The sequence below is a fragment of the Scardinius erythrophthalmus genome (genome assembly GCF_964197995.2).
Source record: "Scardinius erythrophthalmus genome assembly, chromosome: 2".
NCBI lineage: Eukaryota > Metazoa > Chordata > Actinopteri > Cypriniformes > Leuciscidae > Scardinius > Scardinius erythrophthalmus.
The window spans coordinates 811,259-827,989 of NC_138222.1; the positions used below are offsets into that span (position 1 = coordinate 811,259).

Here is a 16,731-nt window from a genome sequence, read left to right on the forward strand (position 1 = left end):
GTTGTGTGTTTCCCTGTGTCAGCTGTGTTGTGTGTTCGCCTGTGTTGTGTGTTTACCTGTGTCAGCTGTGTTGTGTGTTTACCTGTGTTGTGTGTTTCCCTGTGTCATCTGTGTTGTGTGTTTCCCTGTGTCAGCTGTGTTGTGTGTTTGCCTGTGTTGTGTGTTTCCCTGTGTCAGCTGTGTTGTGTGTTTACCTGTGTTGTGTGTTTCCCTGTGTCAGCTGTGTTGTGTGTTTGCCTGTGTCAGCTGTGTTGTGTGTTTACCTGTGTCGGCTGTGTTGTGTGTTTACCTGTGTCGGCTGTGTTGTGTGTTTACCTGTGTCAGCTGTGTTGTGTGTTTGCCTGTTTCAGCTGTGTTGTGTGTTTGCCTGTGTCAGCTGTGTTGTTTGTTTGCCTGTGTCAGCTGTGTTGTGTGTTTGCCTGTGTCAGCTGTGTTGTGTGTTTGCCTGTGTCAGCTGTGTTGTGTGTTTGCCTGTGTCAGCTGTGTTGTGTGTTTACCTGTGTCAGCTGTGTTGTGTGTTTACCTGTGTCAGCTGTGTTGTGTGTTTACCTGTGTCAGCTGTGTTGTGTGTTTACCTGTGTCAGCTGTGTTGTGTGTTTGCCTGTGTCAGCTGTGTTGTGTGTTTGCCTGTGTCAGCTGTGTTGTGTGTTTGCCTGTGTCAGCTGTGTTGTGTGTTTACCTGTGTCAGCTGTGTTGTGTGTTTGCCTGTGTCAGCTGTGTTGTGTGTTTCCCTGTGTCAGCTGTGTTGTGTGTTTGCCTGTGTCAGCTGTGTTGTGTGTTTCCCTGTGTCAGCTGTGTTGTGTGTTTGCCTGTGTCAGCTGTGTTGTGTGTTTGCCTGTGTCAGCTGTGTTGTGTGTTTACCTGTGTCAGCTGTGTTGTGTGTTTACCTGTGTCAGCTGTGTTGTGTGTTTGCCTGTGTCAGCTGTGTTGTGTGTTTGCCTGTGTCAGCTGTGTTGTGTGTTTCCCTGTGTCAGCTGTGTTGTGTGTTTCCCTGTGTCAGCTGTGTTGTGTGTTTGCCTGTGTCAGCTGTGTTGTGTGTTTGCCTGTGTCAGCTGTGTTGTGTGTTTGCCTGTGTCAGCTGTGTTGTGTGTTTGCCTGTGTCAGCTGTGTTGTGTGTTTGCCTGTGTCAGCTGTGTTGTGTGTTTCCCTGTGTCAGCTGTGTTGTGTGTTTGCCTGTGTCAGCTGTGTTGTGTGTTTGCCTGTGTCAGCTGTGTTGTGTGTTTGCCTGTGTCAGCTGTGTTGTGTGTTTGCCTGTGTCAGCTGTGTTGTGTGTTTGCCTGTGTCAGCTGTGTTGTGTGTTTCCCTGTGTCAGCTGTGTTGTGTGTTTGCCTGTGTCAGCTGTGTTGCGTGTTTGCCTGTGTCAGCTGTGTTGCGTGTTTGCCTGTGTCAGCTGTGTTGTGTGTTTGCCTGTGTCAGCTGTGTTGCGTGTTTCCCTGTGTCAGCTGTGTTGCGTGTTTGCCTGTGTCAGCTGTGTCGTGTGTTTGCCTGTGTCAGCTGTGTTGTGTGTTTGCCTGTGTCAGCTGTGTTGTGTGTTTGCCTGTGTCAGCTGTGTTGTGTGTTTGCCTGTGTCAGCTGTGTTGTGTGTTTACCTGTGTCAGCTGTGTTGTGTGTTTGCCTGTGTCAGTTGTGTTGTGTTTCCCTGTGTCAGCTGTGTTGTTGACGCCTCGATAGAAAAGAAAGTGCAGAGCTGAAAGCACCAAAGTGACTGAAGGATTGCCGTAAAGCAGTATCTCTGGTCGGGCGATGTGTGTGGCGTCATTGATATTTTAAAAGACTTTTTAAAGCAAATAAATGACTCTAAAAAATCTAACACTGAGCAATGTGTAATTTCTTTGCATCTCCTTTCGAATACAACATTCAAATTACTAGACAAAAAATGATATCCTGAGAAAAGTGGATTTTGAGGGGTATAGCGCCATAGAGCTGGTAAGTCCCGCCCCTTCCGTAAAACCCCGCTGGACCTCAAATTTGAAAAACCGTCAATGCAAGTGAATGGGAGAAAATAATTATTTTCTGGTCCCGTTTGAATTGTGCCATGAATGTGAACATATGTTGTCTGTGAATTTTTTATATAACTTATCGTGTAAAGAATGCTAGAATTTAGTGGGTAGAAGTTTGATACGGTTAGACTTTGTGTGAGAGCACTTTGTGGACTACAACTCTCGCTGCTTTCGACGCGTTTGAAACGTCAACACCACTAGCACACGGACACTAGCTCACGGATCCCGCTAAACATGGCTGTGTCTTTGATGCACTTCATCGCCTTCTTTCAGGGAGAGGACAAAATCGTTGAGGTTGGTGAAAACCACAGGTAAGTCAACTTTATGGGGTGACGTCACATAGGCGACATGTAGTCTTTCTCGTTATGTCTTTTCCACAACTGCTAGCCGAAGAATCATACCATATACTGTCAAACTCGTAACATGAAAAGTTATATAAAAAATTCACAGACAACATATGTTCAATTCATGGCACAATTCAAACGGGATCAGAAAATAATTATTTTCTCCCATTCACTTGCATTGACGGTTTTTCAACTTTGAGGTCCAGCGGGGTTTTACGGAAGGGGCGGGACTTACCAGCTCTATTGACCTCCATTCATTCACTCGTCCTGTGAGCGCCCTCATGTGGAGCCAGAGTGGAACTGCATCCAGTCCAGAAACTGGAAGTAACCAGAGAGTGCCAATTCTCTTCCTATTAGACATTCTCTGGCATTACTCGCATAAGTTGTGCTTTAGGCGTAAGTGGAATCCGTGTGTTTGTTTGGCCGGAAGCTAGTTATATTACTTAATGAAGTTTTAAATTTAAATATTTTTCTTACACAAACTCATGGCTTTTCTTCAGAAGGCCTTTATTAACCCCTGGAGCCTGTGGAGTTAATTTATGATGGATATATGCACGTTTATCAGCTTTAAATTGATGGTTGCAAATCACTGCCATTATCAAGCTTGGAAGAGCCAGGATATGTATTAATATGACTTTGATTGAATAGCTAATAAAATCTCCATTCGCTGTTGTAAAAACTGATCCTCTTCTGAATGCTGACTCTCTCTCTCTGAACATATGCTGAAGCCCAATGATGATCCTCTGATCCATCTGTGGATATATAAAGCATTGAGGAGTTTATCTACACACTGTTGAACACCAACCTCCTTAGGTGCAGATTTATAATTCTTAACTTTATATTGTAGATAAAAATAGACTTGAGGTGTGGGAAGCAACCAATATATAATATTACAATAGAGGGACTGACTGGAATTTGTGTAATATCCAGATTCATAACATCTCTAGTTGCTGTCCTACCAAAAATGTGTGGCATTATCATTCACAAACCAGCACTCGTTTAGTATTTCTTCTTCTGTTGATGTTCTGGCGGTTGACAAACCAGCTTGTGGTGCATATTCCCTATATTCCTACTGGGATGGAGTGTGGGGTGATGATATCATGGGAAAATAATAATAATACAACAACAACAACAAAATCAACCCATATTCTATTATATAACTTTGTTATTTTCAGTAAACTTATAAGAGCTTTATTACCTTTATAAGAAGTGTTTGCCCTACAGTTATTCAGCACATGCTTTACACTGGAAGTACACAATGATTACACTGACCGGATTCATGTTTTCCTATCATCTGGAGTGATTTATTAAGAGTAGAGTTTTCAATTCTCAACCGAGATATTACCATTTCCATTATCATAACCAGTTCTTACATGGCCAAATTGTGTATGTATATACAATTGTTGTTGTTTGTTTGCTTTATCCCATCTCTCTGACAGCTACTTTAACTTAACCTTTAATTTCTGATTTACTCAAAGGTAATTGTGTATATATTTGTGTGCTGAAGTCAATTCTGGCACACATACAAATTTGACTCTAATTCTCATTTAGCAGATTCTATACAAACTTTGTAGTACTTCTATTAATATAACTTGCCTAGATTCAGATTTTCCATTCAATATAATTGTATGTAAGTACTGTTTGATTTCTTCCACTGTAAGGCTCTCTGAATAGCAGCCGTCTCGGTTGGATATACTAATATACTGTTAGCAGTTCTTTTTGCAGATTCATAAAGTGAGGAATATACATTACAGCCTCTGTACGCCCAGTTTCTGGGTCTTTAGAAGCATCTGTATAAATTTGCAAAAATATAAAGTATTCCGTTTTTAAATACTCCTGCACTATTGTCTCTTTTGGAACATATTTCTGGGTTTGATTTATTGGCTTAAGAATTTGCAAATAAACTGTTGGCATTGAGAAGAGCCAGACAGACTATGTGGGGATAATACTGATATTACTGATTGTCTATCTGTTGAGCCTGCTGTCCAGCCAAAGCTATTCAGATATGTCTGCTCATATTCCCAGCAGTTTTCCAATATGTTTTTGACGAGGTGAATTGTAAAATTACAATTAATACCAGGCAGTCCTATTAGTATGCATGGTCATAAGCGTCACATCGTGTGCATAAATATTCCCGCCAGAAAGGGGGTGGGGCTTTGTAGGGAAGTTCAGTGATTGGTTGAAATGCTATCAGACTCTTAGCCAATGGGCGACTGGCTCTCTCGCTTAAAGACAGGGTGTGGAGCTGCTGCTCTTCATTCTCTTCTCTTCCACTGTGAGGATTGTAGAAACTGACTGTTAAAATGAGCGGCAGAGGCAAAACCGGCGGCAAAGCTCGAGCGAAGGCCAAGACTCGCTCGTCCAGGGCAGGGCTGCAGTTCCCCGTCGGCCGTGTCCACAGGCTCCTCCGCAAAGGCAACTACGCCGAGCGCGTCGGCGCCGGGGCTCCTGTGTATCTGGCGGCTGTGCTCGAGTATCTGACCGCGGAGATCCTGGAGTTGGCTGGAAACGCCGCTCGGGACAACAAGAAGACCCGCATCATCCCCCGGCACCTGCAGCTGGCGGTGCGCAACGACGAGGAGCTGAACAAGCTTCTGGGCGGAGTGACCATCGCTCAGGGCGGCGTGTTGCCCAACATCCAGGCCGTGCTGCTGCCCAAGAAGACCGAGAAGCCCGCCAAGGCCAAATAAGCGCTCGGGCTCGCCGACCACCAAAGGCTCTTTTCAGAGCCACTCACTTTACCTGACAGAGAGCGCTTTTCTGTGTTCATAACTATAAATATCATAATCTCAACAGGTTGAGAATAAAACCTTACTAAAGAAATATTTATTTACATTCTCGATTTCTTTAACCAGACATTTAAAGTAATACTCAAGTTTATAATGTATTCAGTATTTAATAAAACGTAACATTTCATATCTAGCTGTTGTTCTCAGGCAACATTGTACCAATAGATGAACACAATTATTACCAAACCATCATATCAAGTTAAGTCCATCATCTTCATCTCCATCTTCACTCTCTCCCTGCAGGATTCTGTCACTATATTCTCCTCTTCCTCATCACAGAATGACTCCTCATTAACTGCAGTTGTTTTATACGTTTTTTAGGTGCTAAAGAAAATGTGCAGATCATATTTGGTTGGATGACATGGCATGCACTTCTACCTGTCCATGATGTCATATACTAATAAAAATGGGTATTTGTTAAATATATTTACCTTTATGTTGTTCCTTTGACAAGATATTATTACAGCATCCCATAGCTGTAGTTAGTGTATAAAGTAAAGTATAAAGACCACTACTTATTTTTTTTTTTAATCTAAACATCAAAATTGTTATTTGGTGTGACTGTCCGGGCCACGTGTGAGCTTACTAATATGACAATATATCTCAGCAAAGTATTTGATAGATTTACAGTTTAAGTAACAGAATGAGGCAATTTTAATAGACACAGAAAGTGTTGATGTCTGTGCATGATTTTAAAGCAAGTTCTGGCTAAATACATTTTGTATTTGGGCGTCATATGGTGTGACACTGCAATCTATATTTTGAACGGGCAATAATTCGGACATCATTATGATGAAGAGGTCCACACTCAGTGTCATCTGAGGGTCGGAAGGTCAAGAGGTGAGTTCTGACTTACATTTTTGATTTAAAAGCTCTGAATCTGATGTGCTCACTGATCTGATCAGATTCACAAGACAAGCAAACTGAATTTTATTTTGACACGATGTGAGAGCATGTTACACAATCAGGACGACCCTGAAGGACCCCCAAACAATGGTGAAAGTTAAGTATGTCTTTCATAAAATGTGTTTAACTTACCCTTTTTCCTCACTAGCACACTATGTAGTAAAATCCTGTGTCAAATGGGATAACGCTAAAGTAACATATATAATATGGATTTTATGTAAATATGTTTATTTCGCATGAATTTACATATTTGGAAGTTGAAGGTAAAGATTGCAGATTTCTATAGGTAGCCAAAAATACTGCCTGATTAAGATTTAAACTGAGTTTTGTCATACCGGATAACAATTTTGTCATATAGGATAACAGTTATTTTCTGTAACTGCCAATAATGTCATCCGATATCTTGGATGACATGTGTTTGACAATATATTCTTATACAGTTTTCAGATTTAATTTGTATAATTCCATATAATTTCATATAATTTCCATTCAAATTGCGATATTAACATATCATTAACATTGTTTAGTTGAATATTAGCAAATTATATAATTCATAATAATATCCAATTACATTTAATTATTGTCCAACCTGTCATATTGGGGAATCCGCCCCTTTAAGAACAGGCCATCCACTCTAATAAATGATGTTCAGTGAAATGAGTGAAGGTCGTCTACTTTAACCCTTTACATTATTTATGAATATTGATGTAGAGAGACTATGATCATCAATAAAATGGTTCAAGGTACTTATCAGTACTAAATTAAACCTAATGTTGAAAAGTTGTGCTGTTTTGATATTCATAAACATGAAAAAATGGTTTAAATGTATTTGTATACTTGCCAAATCTGGGAAGAAACCACACTGAGTTTGTGTGTAACAGTTTACACACTGAAAACCACATCTGTATTTCTTTACAGTGGAGCCTAATTCATTTCCTAGGAAAAACATTGCATAACATAAACATTAATTATTTATGAACATTATTATGTGTAAGTGTTGTAAAAATGACAATTCATGTGTTAACTCATATGGTGTTATGAGTTTCATCATAATATTTAGAAAATGCATTAACGTTATCCCGTATGACATTTTGACTGGTGTCATCATATGATTCTCAGTTAAACCGCTTAAAATACATTGTTTCTGTAAGTGTTTGAATCTTTTATCAGCCCATATGCATGAACATGTGAAAGTGAATATTAACTAGACAAGGATTTAAGGATTTCCCTTTGTTTAATTTAGTCAGCTTGTAGAACAGCACTGTTAATTATCAACCAGTACTACTGTAAATCTTTATTATTAATTTTTTTATGTATATTTAATAAATATTTAATATAACACAAGAGAAAAACTCCTGATCGGGGTGGGGGTTAAATGTTTCGCGCTCTATATTCTTCTGGGGGAGGGGCACGCCATGTGACGCGACGCTGGTTTCTGTCAGGTCCTGTAAGGAAGTACAAAAATCCTCCCTTCAACAACCAGACCATTCTTCATTATTACATAACAAACTTCTCGTAATCATGTCTGGAAGAGGCAAAGGCGGGAAAGGGCTCGGTAAAGGAGGCGCGAAGCGTCACCGTAAAGTTCTGCGCGATAACATCCAGGGAATCACCAAACCCGCCATTCGGCGTCTGGCGCGCCGCGGCGGCGTCAAGCGCATCTCCGGGCTGATCTACGAGGAGACCCGCGGTGTGTTGAAGGTGTTCCTGGAGAACGTGATCCGCGATGCCGTCACCTACACCGAGCACGCCAAGAGGAAGACCGTCACCGCCATGGATGTTGTGTACGCGCTGAAGCGGCAGGGACGCACCTTGTACGGTTTCGGGGGATAAACGCCTGAGACACGAGAACCGACGGACCAACGGCTCTTTTAAGAGCCACACACTCCCGCACTGAAAGAGTTCATGATTTAACAATGTCAATTGTGAAGTGATTTAAAAAAAAAAAAAAAAAAAAAAAACTGTACTGGTAATTAACTATTAATATTGTATAAAGTTTGGCAGTAATGTGTATTGAGATTATTAGCATAGTGAGTTACACCGTATATCCATTTACAGATGCTAAAATGTGTTTTACCAAGTAAACAAAAGACAATTATATCAGTAATGGTACCAAAAGTTATGCAATGTTTTTTTTTTTTTTTATGTATTTTCCCACTAAAAAATACTTTGAGTTTCTACTCCTGTAGTTTAAACTGTTTTAAGTTTCATGAATCAATGAAGTTCTGAGGAAAAGCTGTTATTAGTCTCTTTTCTCCAAAACTCCTTCAAATGTGATTATTTGGGGTTTTAATTAAAGGTTGGTGCACAATATGTGTCTAGAACCACTTATTTAATCAAAATATTACAAATCAATAAATAAAAAGAGCAGGAAATGAAACAGTCAAAGCCATTGAAAAACATTTATTAACGGTTAAGTTATTAACGGCTCTGGTTCAAACATGGGACGGTAGGCGGGGTTATCATTTAACCGCCTGTGATTGGCCCTCGATCCACTCGTGATGCTTTGTGTTGTCCAATGAAACACGAGTTTAGGGGTTCAGCCAATGAAAACAGGCAATCAGAAGATCTCCGTGTCTCCTTGTAAATTAGCATAGTGCAGCGGATAAAAGCCTCAGAGTCGCTCCTGAGTTCACACTGACTCGTCAGCTCTGAGATCATTCCTCATCATGCCTGAACCAGCCAAGTCCGCGCCTAAGAAGGGCTCCAAGAAGGCCGTTACTAAGACCGCCGGGAAGGGCGGAAAGAAGCGCAGAAAGTCCAGGAAGGAGAGCTACGCCATCTACGTCTACAAAGTGCTGAAGCAGGTTCACCCTGACACCGGCATCTCCTCCAAGGCGATGGGCATCATGAACTCTTTCGTCAACGACATCTTCGAGCGCATCGCCGGTGAGGCGTCTCGTCTCGCTCACTACAACAAGCGCTCCACCATCACGTCGAGAGAGATCCAGACCGCCGTGCGTCTGCTGCTGCCCGGAGAGCTGGCCAAACACGCCGTGTCTGAGGGCACCAAGGCCGTCACCAAGTACACCAGCTCCAAGTAGAGCCGAGGAGGAGCACACAAAGGCTCTTTTAAGAGCCACACACTTTATCCTGGAAAAGAGCTGATCATGCTTTGTAGAATCTACTGGAAATTTTATCTTCTAAACTAAAGTGTTGTACAATTGATTAGTAATAATCTTTATATTTATGAATCCATTTTATGTTTTTAGTTTGATACATGTCTCATCCAAAACTAGTGACTTGTTAATTGTTTTTGCTAAAATGACAACTGTAGTTTAGAAGGCTTTTAGATTTAATTATTGGTTAGTTAGGTAACTTACAAGTTATAGTCTGATATATATGAGACTATAGTCAAATAACTGTAAATTAAGTACTTTTACATTTGAAAAAGATAATAGTAAATATTTGGTTATGGAGTTATTTTTTTAGTTTTGGCTAACTTACTAACTTAAAAACAATTAAACCAGATTATCTACACCACAGCATATATATATATATATATATATATATATATGTATATATATATATGTATATATATATATGTATATATATATATGTATATATATATATGTATATATATATATGTATATATATATATGTATATATATATATGTATATATATATATGTATATATATATATGTATATATATATATATGTATATATATATATATGTATATATATATATATGTATATATATATATGGGCGTTTCTTCAACTAGGGGCACTTTTAGGCTTGTGAAGTTGAATAAAAAAAACTTGCTCAAAAGTCACGTAACACAGTCTCATAAAAAATTTGTCTAGTTTTAAGGCCTGTCAGAGGACAAACTTAGATTACAAGAGAAGTTGTTAATATTTAAAAAAAATTCTGACCTGCAAGGAACAAATGTCATTTCCACCACATCTCAATATACAGCTGCTATTTAAAAACAGAATAACTTATGCCATTCAAGAATTGTCTAAGATCATTTTTTTAACTAGTTTTATCAGTTTTGCCACAATGCACAATAATTATACATTAGTCAATGAGATAAATTAACTGCCCTAAGGACCAAATGGTGAAATGTACACCAGTCACACTCTGAAATTTAATATTGGTTTGGGCAAGAGCTTATTAGAACATAAATAACTTGAATTTTTATATTAAATAGAGCATGATCTCGTAAATTGTGAACACATTTTTAATGTGTGATGAGAACTTTTTAAATATTTTTAAGAAATGTGTGTGGTGGTGGAAATGACAATGAATTAACGCGAATGTAGAGAAACAGTAGAGATATTTATTCACACTCAGTAAACTCAATTCACAAAGTCACTGAACATAACCACACCTGTTTTTAGTATAGTGCTGAGTTTGATGTTTACAACTGATTTGTCTCACAGATGAACGGTTACAGTACATACTGTAAATAACTGACACAACTGATGGCAAGGCAAAAATATAAGCAATAAATGATGCAACAAAATTGAATTTTCATTCATCTAAATGAAATCAATTAATATCAAATTATAATTTAGAAATAAAAATAATATTATAATATAAATATAAATATAAAAAGTATTGTAATTTATTATAATATTATAATATGAAAAGTATTACACAAATCTACTCTTGCAATCCATAACAATTGTACTTTGTAACCATAAATGTCATTTCCACCACAGATGGCAGTGTGCTGGAAATGACTGTGCTGGAAATGACATTTCTGTAGTTTTTTTGTGAAAAAAATGGAAGATAGCTTCACTGATTAGCTTTGAATTAATACTTAGTCTTTCATGTATGCAAAATACTCTTATTTAACTTAATTTTTTAAAACTTTTTAAAAACACCCTTGAAGGTACAGCATATTTAGAAATGACGTAGAATAAATATATTAACTGATATTTACCTTGATTTTTCTTATTTTGTTCTTGATGAAAATTTAAATTGTCTCCATGTCCAACATGTGCGCTGATGTCTCTAAACATTTCCAAAGAATCCACCAAAAACAATCTCTCACACAAACAAAGGGACATTACAGTGTTGTGGTGGAAATGACACCAATACTGTGCGACAGCTGTATTTTGTATAAAAAGTAATATTGATGGTGGTCTCACATTAAATACTACAATGTATTTTAATTATTTTACTAGTGCTTAATTTAGGTATATTAATAGTTACCAGATAAGTCATATTTTTAAACTGTATTTTCATTGTTGAAGTTAAAAAGCCTGGGTGTGCGACAAGGAGAAAACAGTGATTTTGACACATATAAGGAGGTTGAAAAGTATGAAAAAAAAAATCATAATAGAAAGGTAGTAAAAAGTTTTTAAGAAGGTTTTATTGTTAGTTTGAAAAAGAAAGAGGAATTTGTCCAAAATTAAATGTATTTTTAAAAACTTGACCAAATAAAAGTGCCCATAGTCTAAGAATCACCTATATATATATATGTTAGTAAATTGTAAAAATGGGATTTAAATGGATTGTTGGCCCTGGATCCAGTTTAATCTTATCTGTTTTAGTTCAAATTAACAGCTGGCATAACACATACTATATATTATTTAGCATGTACATTTATTAAACAAGACATTATTTGTCACTGGCATTACAGTCATTGCTCATAGAACAACAAATATTGTACTGATAAATTTTATCAACATCTGTGAAATATTATGTATTGTAACTGTAACAAACTGATTCGACACTTGGGTTGAAGATTCACATGCAGCTTTATTGGGTCAATCATAATGGTAATCCATATAACGAGCAAAGGCTCAAATAAACTACAGGACAGAAAACACAGAATACGGGCAGAGAATCAAAAAACAAGACCCAGAAAAACACTCAGAAATTCAGTGTAACAACATTCAAGACTTTGCAAGGTGTGAGCGGAAACACAGAGCTTAAACGTCCGATTAAACGAGGTAATAACACACAGGTGGAAGAGATCAACCAATAATGAGTGTGTAGGGATGGGTGTTGGGAACTGAAGTTCATGAAGGGAAAGCAAGCGAGTCTGATCATCCAGCTGGATTACATTAACATTAAAAGAGATAAACATTAGTACTTTCCTTAAACTTTAAAACAACATGGTTAAAGGTCTAATAACATGCTTCTTTTTGTAGGCCTTTAATAGGCCTTAGTGGTCCCTAGTACTGTATCTGAAATCCCTTGGTGCAGAATTATAGCCACTAGAAGCCAGTCCCACAATGAGCTTTTCTTCAGACGTGCCGTTTCGGTGTCGGTGTTTAAATGCTAATGAGGTGGAGAAAGGCGGGGCAAGGTGGAGGGTGGGTGTGGCCTTGACCAGCTTGCGCAACGGTACCATGCATGTTTACACTGGCACGCAGACACGCAGTCGTTCAAGCATTTCGGTTTGACCCAGAATCTGATCCGGATGGAGAAGTTGCAACTCAGCGGCTCCAGCAGGACGTCTCCGAATTGTTAGTTATAGGTAAAATATACCTAAATATATTAGGTAAAATATTATGTCTGGATACTGTACTATATTCGGATGGTTTACGTATACTGTTACAGTTATTATCATGTATACTGTTGTCTTTTCATGTTGCTCTGATTTGCTATCGTTTTAAAGCTGTATTAGCATCTATATCTGTAATATGTGTAGTTTAGAGAAGACTGTAATGTGGCTTATTTTTAATGACAAAGTTCTCCATGTCCTCGTATACAGAAGTCATTTTACACATAACCAACGATTTACTCCTCAAGAGTTAACTCTACTCAACACCTGCATAATGTGAAATGACTATATATATATTATGCAGAGATCTGTAACGTCTGTAATTTATCTTATTACAATTACATCAAGCTCTTCGATCTTGAAATATCGTGCGCGCCATATCACCAACAGGAGAACGGTTATCCAAATAACAAAGAAGTGTACAGCACTCGCGTTAGTGTGTGTATTCACACACATATTTTATGCAATAGACCTTTACATTAGCGACAGTAACTCGGCTGTTAGCTGCATAGCTAATGTTACAGCCACATTCTACGTGTAACAAGCTAGGTAACCATAAACAGTAAAGCAACACAATTATATATCATTAGTTGACTTGTCCGAGGTTTGTAGCTGAGCCAAAGAGAGTTGGTACTGTTGTGAACTTAGAATCGAAAGACCAGGAGACTTTGTTGTTTCTTCAGCAGGATTCTTTATTGAGATCACAAGCTGTCGGTAGCTGCAGTCACCAAAGTCTAACTAAAACATTATACATAGTAGCTATATACATTCCAAGGGGGAGGGATTACATAGAGGCGGGAACTCTGAATAAAGCATGCAAATGAAGTGGGAACACACCCTACTCTGAGTCCAATTGAATCAGCATAACTATTCACATGCTGATACTAGCCAGGAACTCCAATTTCAAGAGCCATCCCAGAGCCATTAACGACAAAAGGTGAAAGTCAATCAACCTAACGATTCAACGTCTGGGCTCCGAAAGGTGAGAATCAAGTGATCTGACTTATTTAAAACACAATAGAGAAAAACAGGTCTGACAGGAAATTAGACTCTTGCTGGAGACTCAATAAATCAGTCTATAAACTGTATCAGTTTATATACTATTGCAGTGGAAAAACTAAATTAAACATTTAATAAATATGTAATACAACAGTACTGATCCAGCATTTATTTTCAAACGTTGAGCAAGCAGCTCTGTATTGGCCCAAGTTGAGGAAACAGTCCTCGGTGAAATGTTGGGCGCAGACATACAAAACTTTGGGAAGTTGAGTCGGTGCATTTCCAGAGCAAATGAAATTAATCCACTGATTCTTCTGGGGATTGGATGAAGGAACTAAAAAAATATTTCTTTGTGCATTTGTACATCCAATTATTGAGCAACTGCTGTGCTTAGCTCATTCACAAGCCATGATGTCTCTCGAGGAAAAACTCAAATCACGCTCGCGCGTTAGTACTTCCTCATTTTCTCATGGGCGGGCAAAGCAGAGAAAGGGGAGGTAACCTTTCACTTACCTTGATCAAATTCAAGATCAGCCCGTCTGAGATTTCATTTTTTCAAAGGCAGAGAAAGATAGCCAAAGCTCGGTTTACACTGACTGAAATTTATAGCCACTTGGGGACTATACACAGGCTAGGGGAACTCATATTAATGTTAAAAAACCTCAGAAAGTGAAAATTTCATGGAATGGGAACTTTAAAGATTCTTAGATCATATAATTGATAAGATGAGGCTATTTCAGCAATCTAAGCCCAAACTCAGGATCAGATCATGAGACGACGCAGGTAAACTGAAGAAAGGGGCGTAGGGGAAAATCTTCCACAGTCTTTGTTATCCAGAGATGCGGATCCGAGAAGAACCGGACAGGTTACAGACTATAAGATGTGGAAACGTGGTCTGAGTTTTCAAACCAGCATTTGAGTCCAGCTAAACATGAAGATCAGCTGGAGAGATTATGATTATGAACACTACAGATCTAATCACCATGATACCGTTTACTTGCTGTAATGTTTTACTGCAGCCGCATTCAGGGACAGCAAGATATAATGTTATAGTACTTTTATTGGAGAAAATGTGGCCACACCACCACTGAAAATATACATCTCTAAGTTACATATTGTGCATAAATAATAATCAACTCAAATCACTGATGGGAATTGTGATAGAGCGGAAACTTCTTGTTCTGGTGTTCAGATAGAGCAAGAGATATTGTGAAATAATTCGGAATAAATGATAAACAACAGATAATAAACATATCTCAAATGTAAATGACATGAATAAAAAGGAAGTTCTCCAACCGCATTTATTTTCACTTACAAAATATTAAGAGGTCAAAACTAACAATAATTTTAATTTACAGACCCACCACCGAATTATACAATTATCTAATCGTCTACTGGCACTGTTGAGCATTTTCAGGGAAAATGAAGAACGTCATTTAGATTATTTTATTCTCTGATTCACAGCATCCGATAATCCATGAACTCTGCAGAGAAACAGAATAAAATCTTTCACTGAAATAAAAATACATTTGATACATTACAGTCAAACCAAAATGTATTCAGACTATAAAATGTTTATATAATAAATCTATTTATATAGCATAATAAAAAGTAAAGAACTCAAAGTTATCAAATCGGTTGATATTTGACTGGTTTTGTCCGTCCTTCTGTTAGACTGTCTCACACATGAGTTATGTTGAATATCTGTCAGCTGTTAAATATAACACTATTAGATTATACCAGTTTACCAAGCAATGCTTCATTTTGTTCAGTCTGTGTGTAAAAAGAGCAAAACATGATCAGCTCAAAGTGTCTGAATCATTTTTGGTCCAAAATGTGTATACATGTTACTGGTAGTCACTGTATGAACAATATTTGTGTATAATATGTCACAGTTTACTTTGTTTTGCTCTCCTCACTCACATTAATGTATTATAGTGTCCTGCACACACTAATAAAAAAAAAGAAAAAAGTATATATATATATATATATATATATATATATATATATATAGACAAATTACAAAATATATAACAAATTATATCTGGTGTCTGAATAATTTTTGGTTTGACTGTATATCATCTACATTTTGAACACAACTAAACTTCACTACTGACAAATGCTTGGCAAATATGTGATTTATGAGCAGAGGTGTAAAGTCCAGGTTCAGAAAGTAAAAGTCCTCCTCAGTATTTTGTTACAATCACCTGATTTGCTAATTAGCACAGTTTTTCTGCCAGGAGAGAGAACTAATTAGTGAAATCAGCTGGCTGAGTTCATGGGTGGAAGCAGAGAATGTCTAATAAGGGGAGAACTTCCACTTTCAGTAAACTTCCGGCTTCTGAACTGGCTGCAGTTCCACTCTGGCTCCACATGAGGGCGCTCACAGGACGAGTGCAGAATGAATGGAGGTCTATTGTGCTATACCCCTCAAAATCCACTTTTCTCAGGATATCATTTTTTGTCTAGTAATTTAAATGTTGTATTCGAAAGGAGATGCAAAGAAATTACACACTGATGGGTGTTAGATTTGTTAGAGTCACTTATTTGCTTTAAAAAGTCTTTTAAAATGTCAATGACGTCACACACATCGCCCGACCAGAGATACTGCTTTACAGCAATCCTTCAGTCACTTTGGTGCTTTCAGCTCTGCACTTTCTTTTCTATCGAGGCGTCAACAACACAGCTGACACAGGGAAACACAACACAACTGCCACAGGCAAACACACAACACAGCTGACACAGGCAAACACACAACACAGCTGACACAGGCAAACACACAACACAGCTGACACAGGCAAACACACAACACAGCTGACACAGGCGAACACACAACACAGCTGACACAGGCGAACACACAACACAGCTGACACAGGCGAACACACAACACAGCTGACAAAGGCGAACACACAACACAGCTGACACAGGCGAACACACAACACAGCTGACACAGGCAAACACACAACACAGCTGACACAGGAGAACACACAACACAGCTGACACAGGCAAACACACAACACAGCTGACAGGGAAACACAACACAGCTGACAGGGAAACACACAACACAGCTGACACAGGGAAACACACAACACAGCAGACACAGGCAAACACACAACACAGCTGACAGGGAAACACACAACACAGCTGACAGGGAAACACACAACACAGCTGACACAGGGAAACACACAACACAGCTGACACAGGCGAACACACAACACAGCTGACACAGGG

General features: G+C 38.3%; 3 protein-coding genes across 3 annotated transcripts; all 3 read left to right on the forward strand.

Annotated features, from left to right (window-relative positions):
- Window positions 1-4,647: 4,647 nt before the first annotated feature.
- On the forward strand, window positions 4,648-5,034 carry LOC308680004 (histone H2A; the record flags this gene model as incomplete). Its single annotated transcript, XM_081347883.1, has 1 exon — window positions 4,648-5,034. The coding sequence occupies one exon, from the start codon at window positions 4,648-4,650 to the stop codon at window positions 5,032-5,034; it is 387 nt and encodes a 128-aa protein (XP_081204009.1).
- A 2,499-nt stretch (window positions 5,035-7,533) lies between these two features.
- Window positions 7,534-7,966, forward strand: LOC308680065 (histone H4). The gene has a single exon (XM_081347966.1). It carries the CDS (start codon window positions 7,561-7,563, stop codon window positions 7,870-7,872), a length of 312 nt encoding a protein of 103 aa, XP_081204092.1. The 5' UTR covers window positions 7,534-7,560; the 3' UTR covers window positions 7,873-7,966.
- Window positions 7,967-8,693: 727 nt separating this feature from the next.
- LOC308680084 (histone H2B-like) lies at window positions 8,694-9,083 on the forward strand (the record flags this gene model as incomplete). Its single annotated transcript, XM_081348003.1, has 1 exon — window positions 8,694-9,083. The coding sequence occupies exon 1, from the start codon at window positions 8,709-8,711 to the stop codon at window positions 9,081-9,083; it is 375 nt and encodes a 124-aa protein (XP_081204129.1). The 5' UTR covers window positions 8,694-8,708.
- Window positions 9,084-16,731: the final 7,648 nt, after the last annotated feature.

Coding starts and splice junctions, on each gene's coding strand:
- LOC308680065 (XM_081347966.1), top strand. CDS start 7,561: ATGTCTGGAAGAGGCAAAGGCGGGAAAGGGCTCGGTAAAGGAGGCGCG.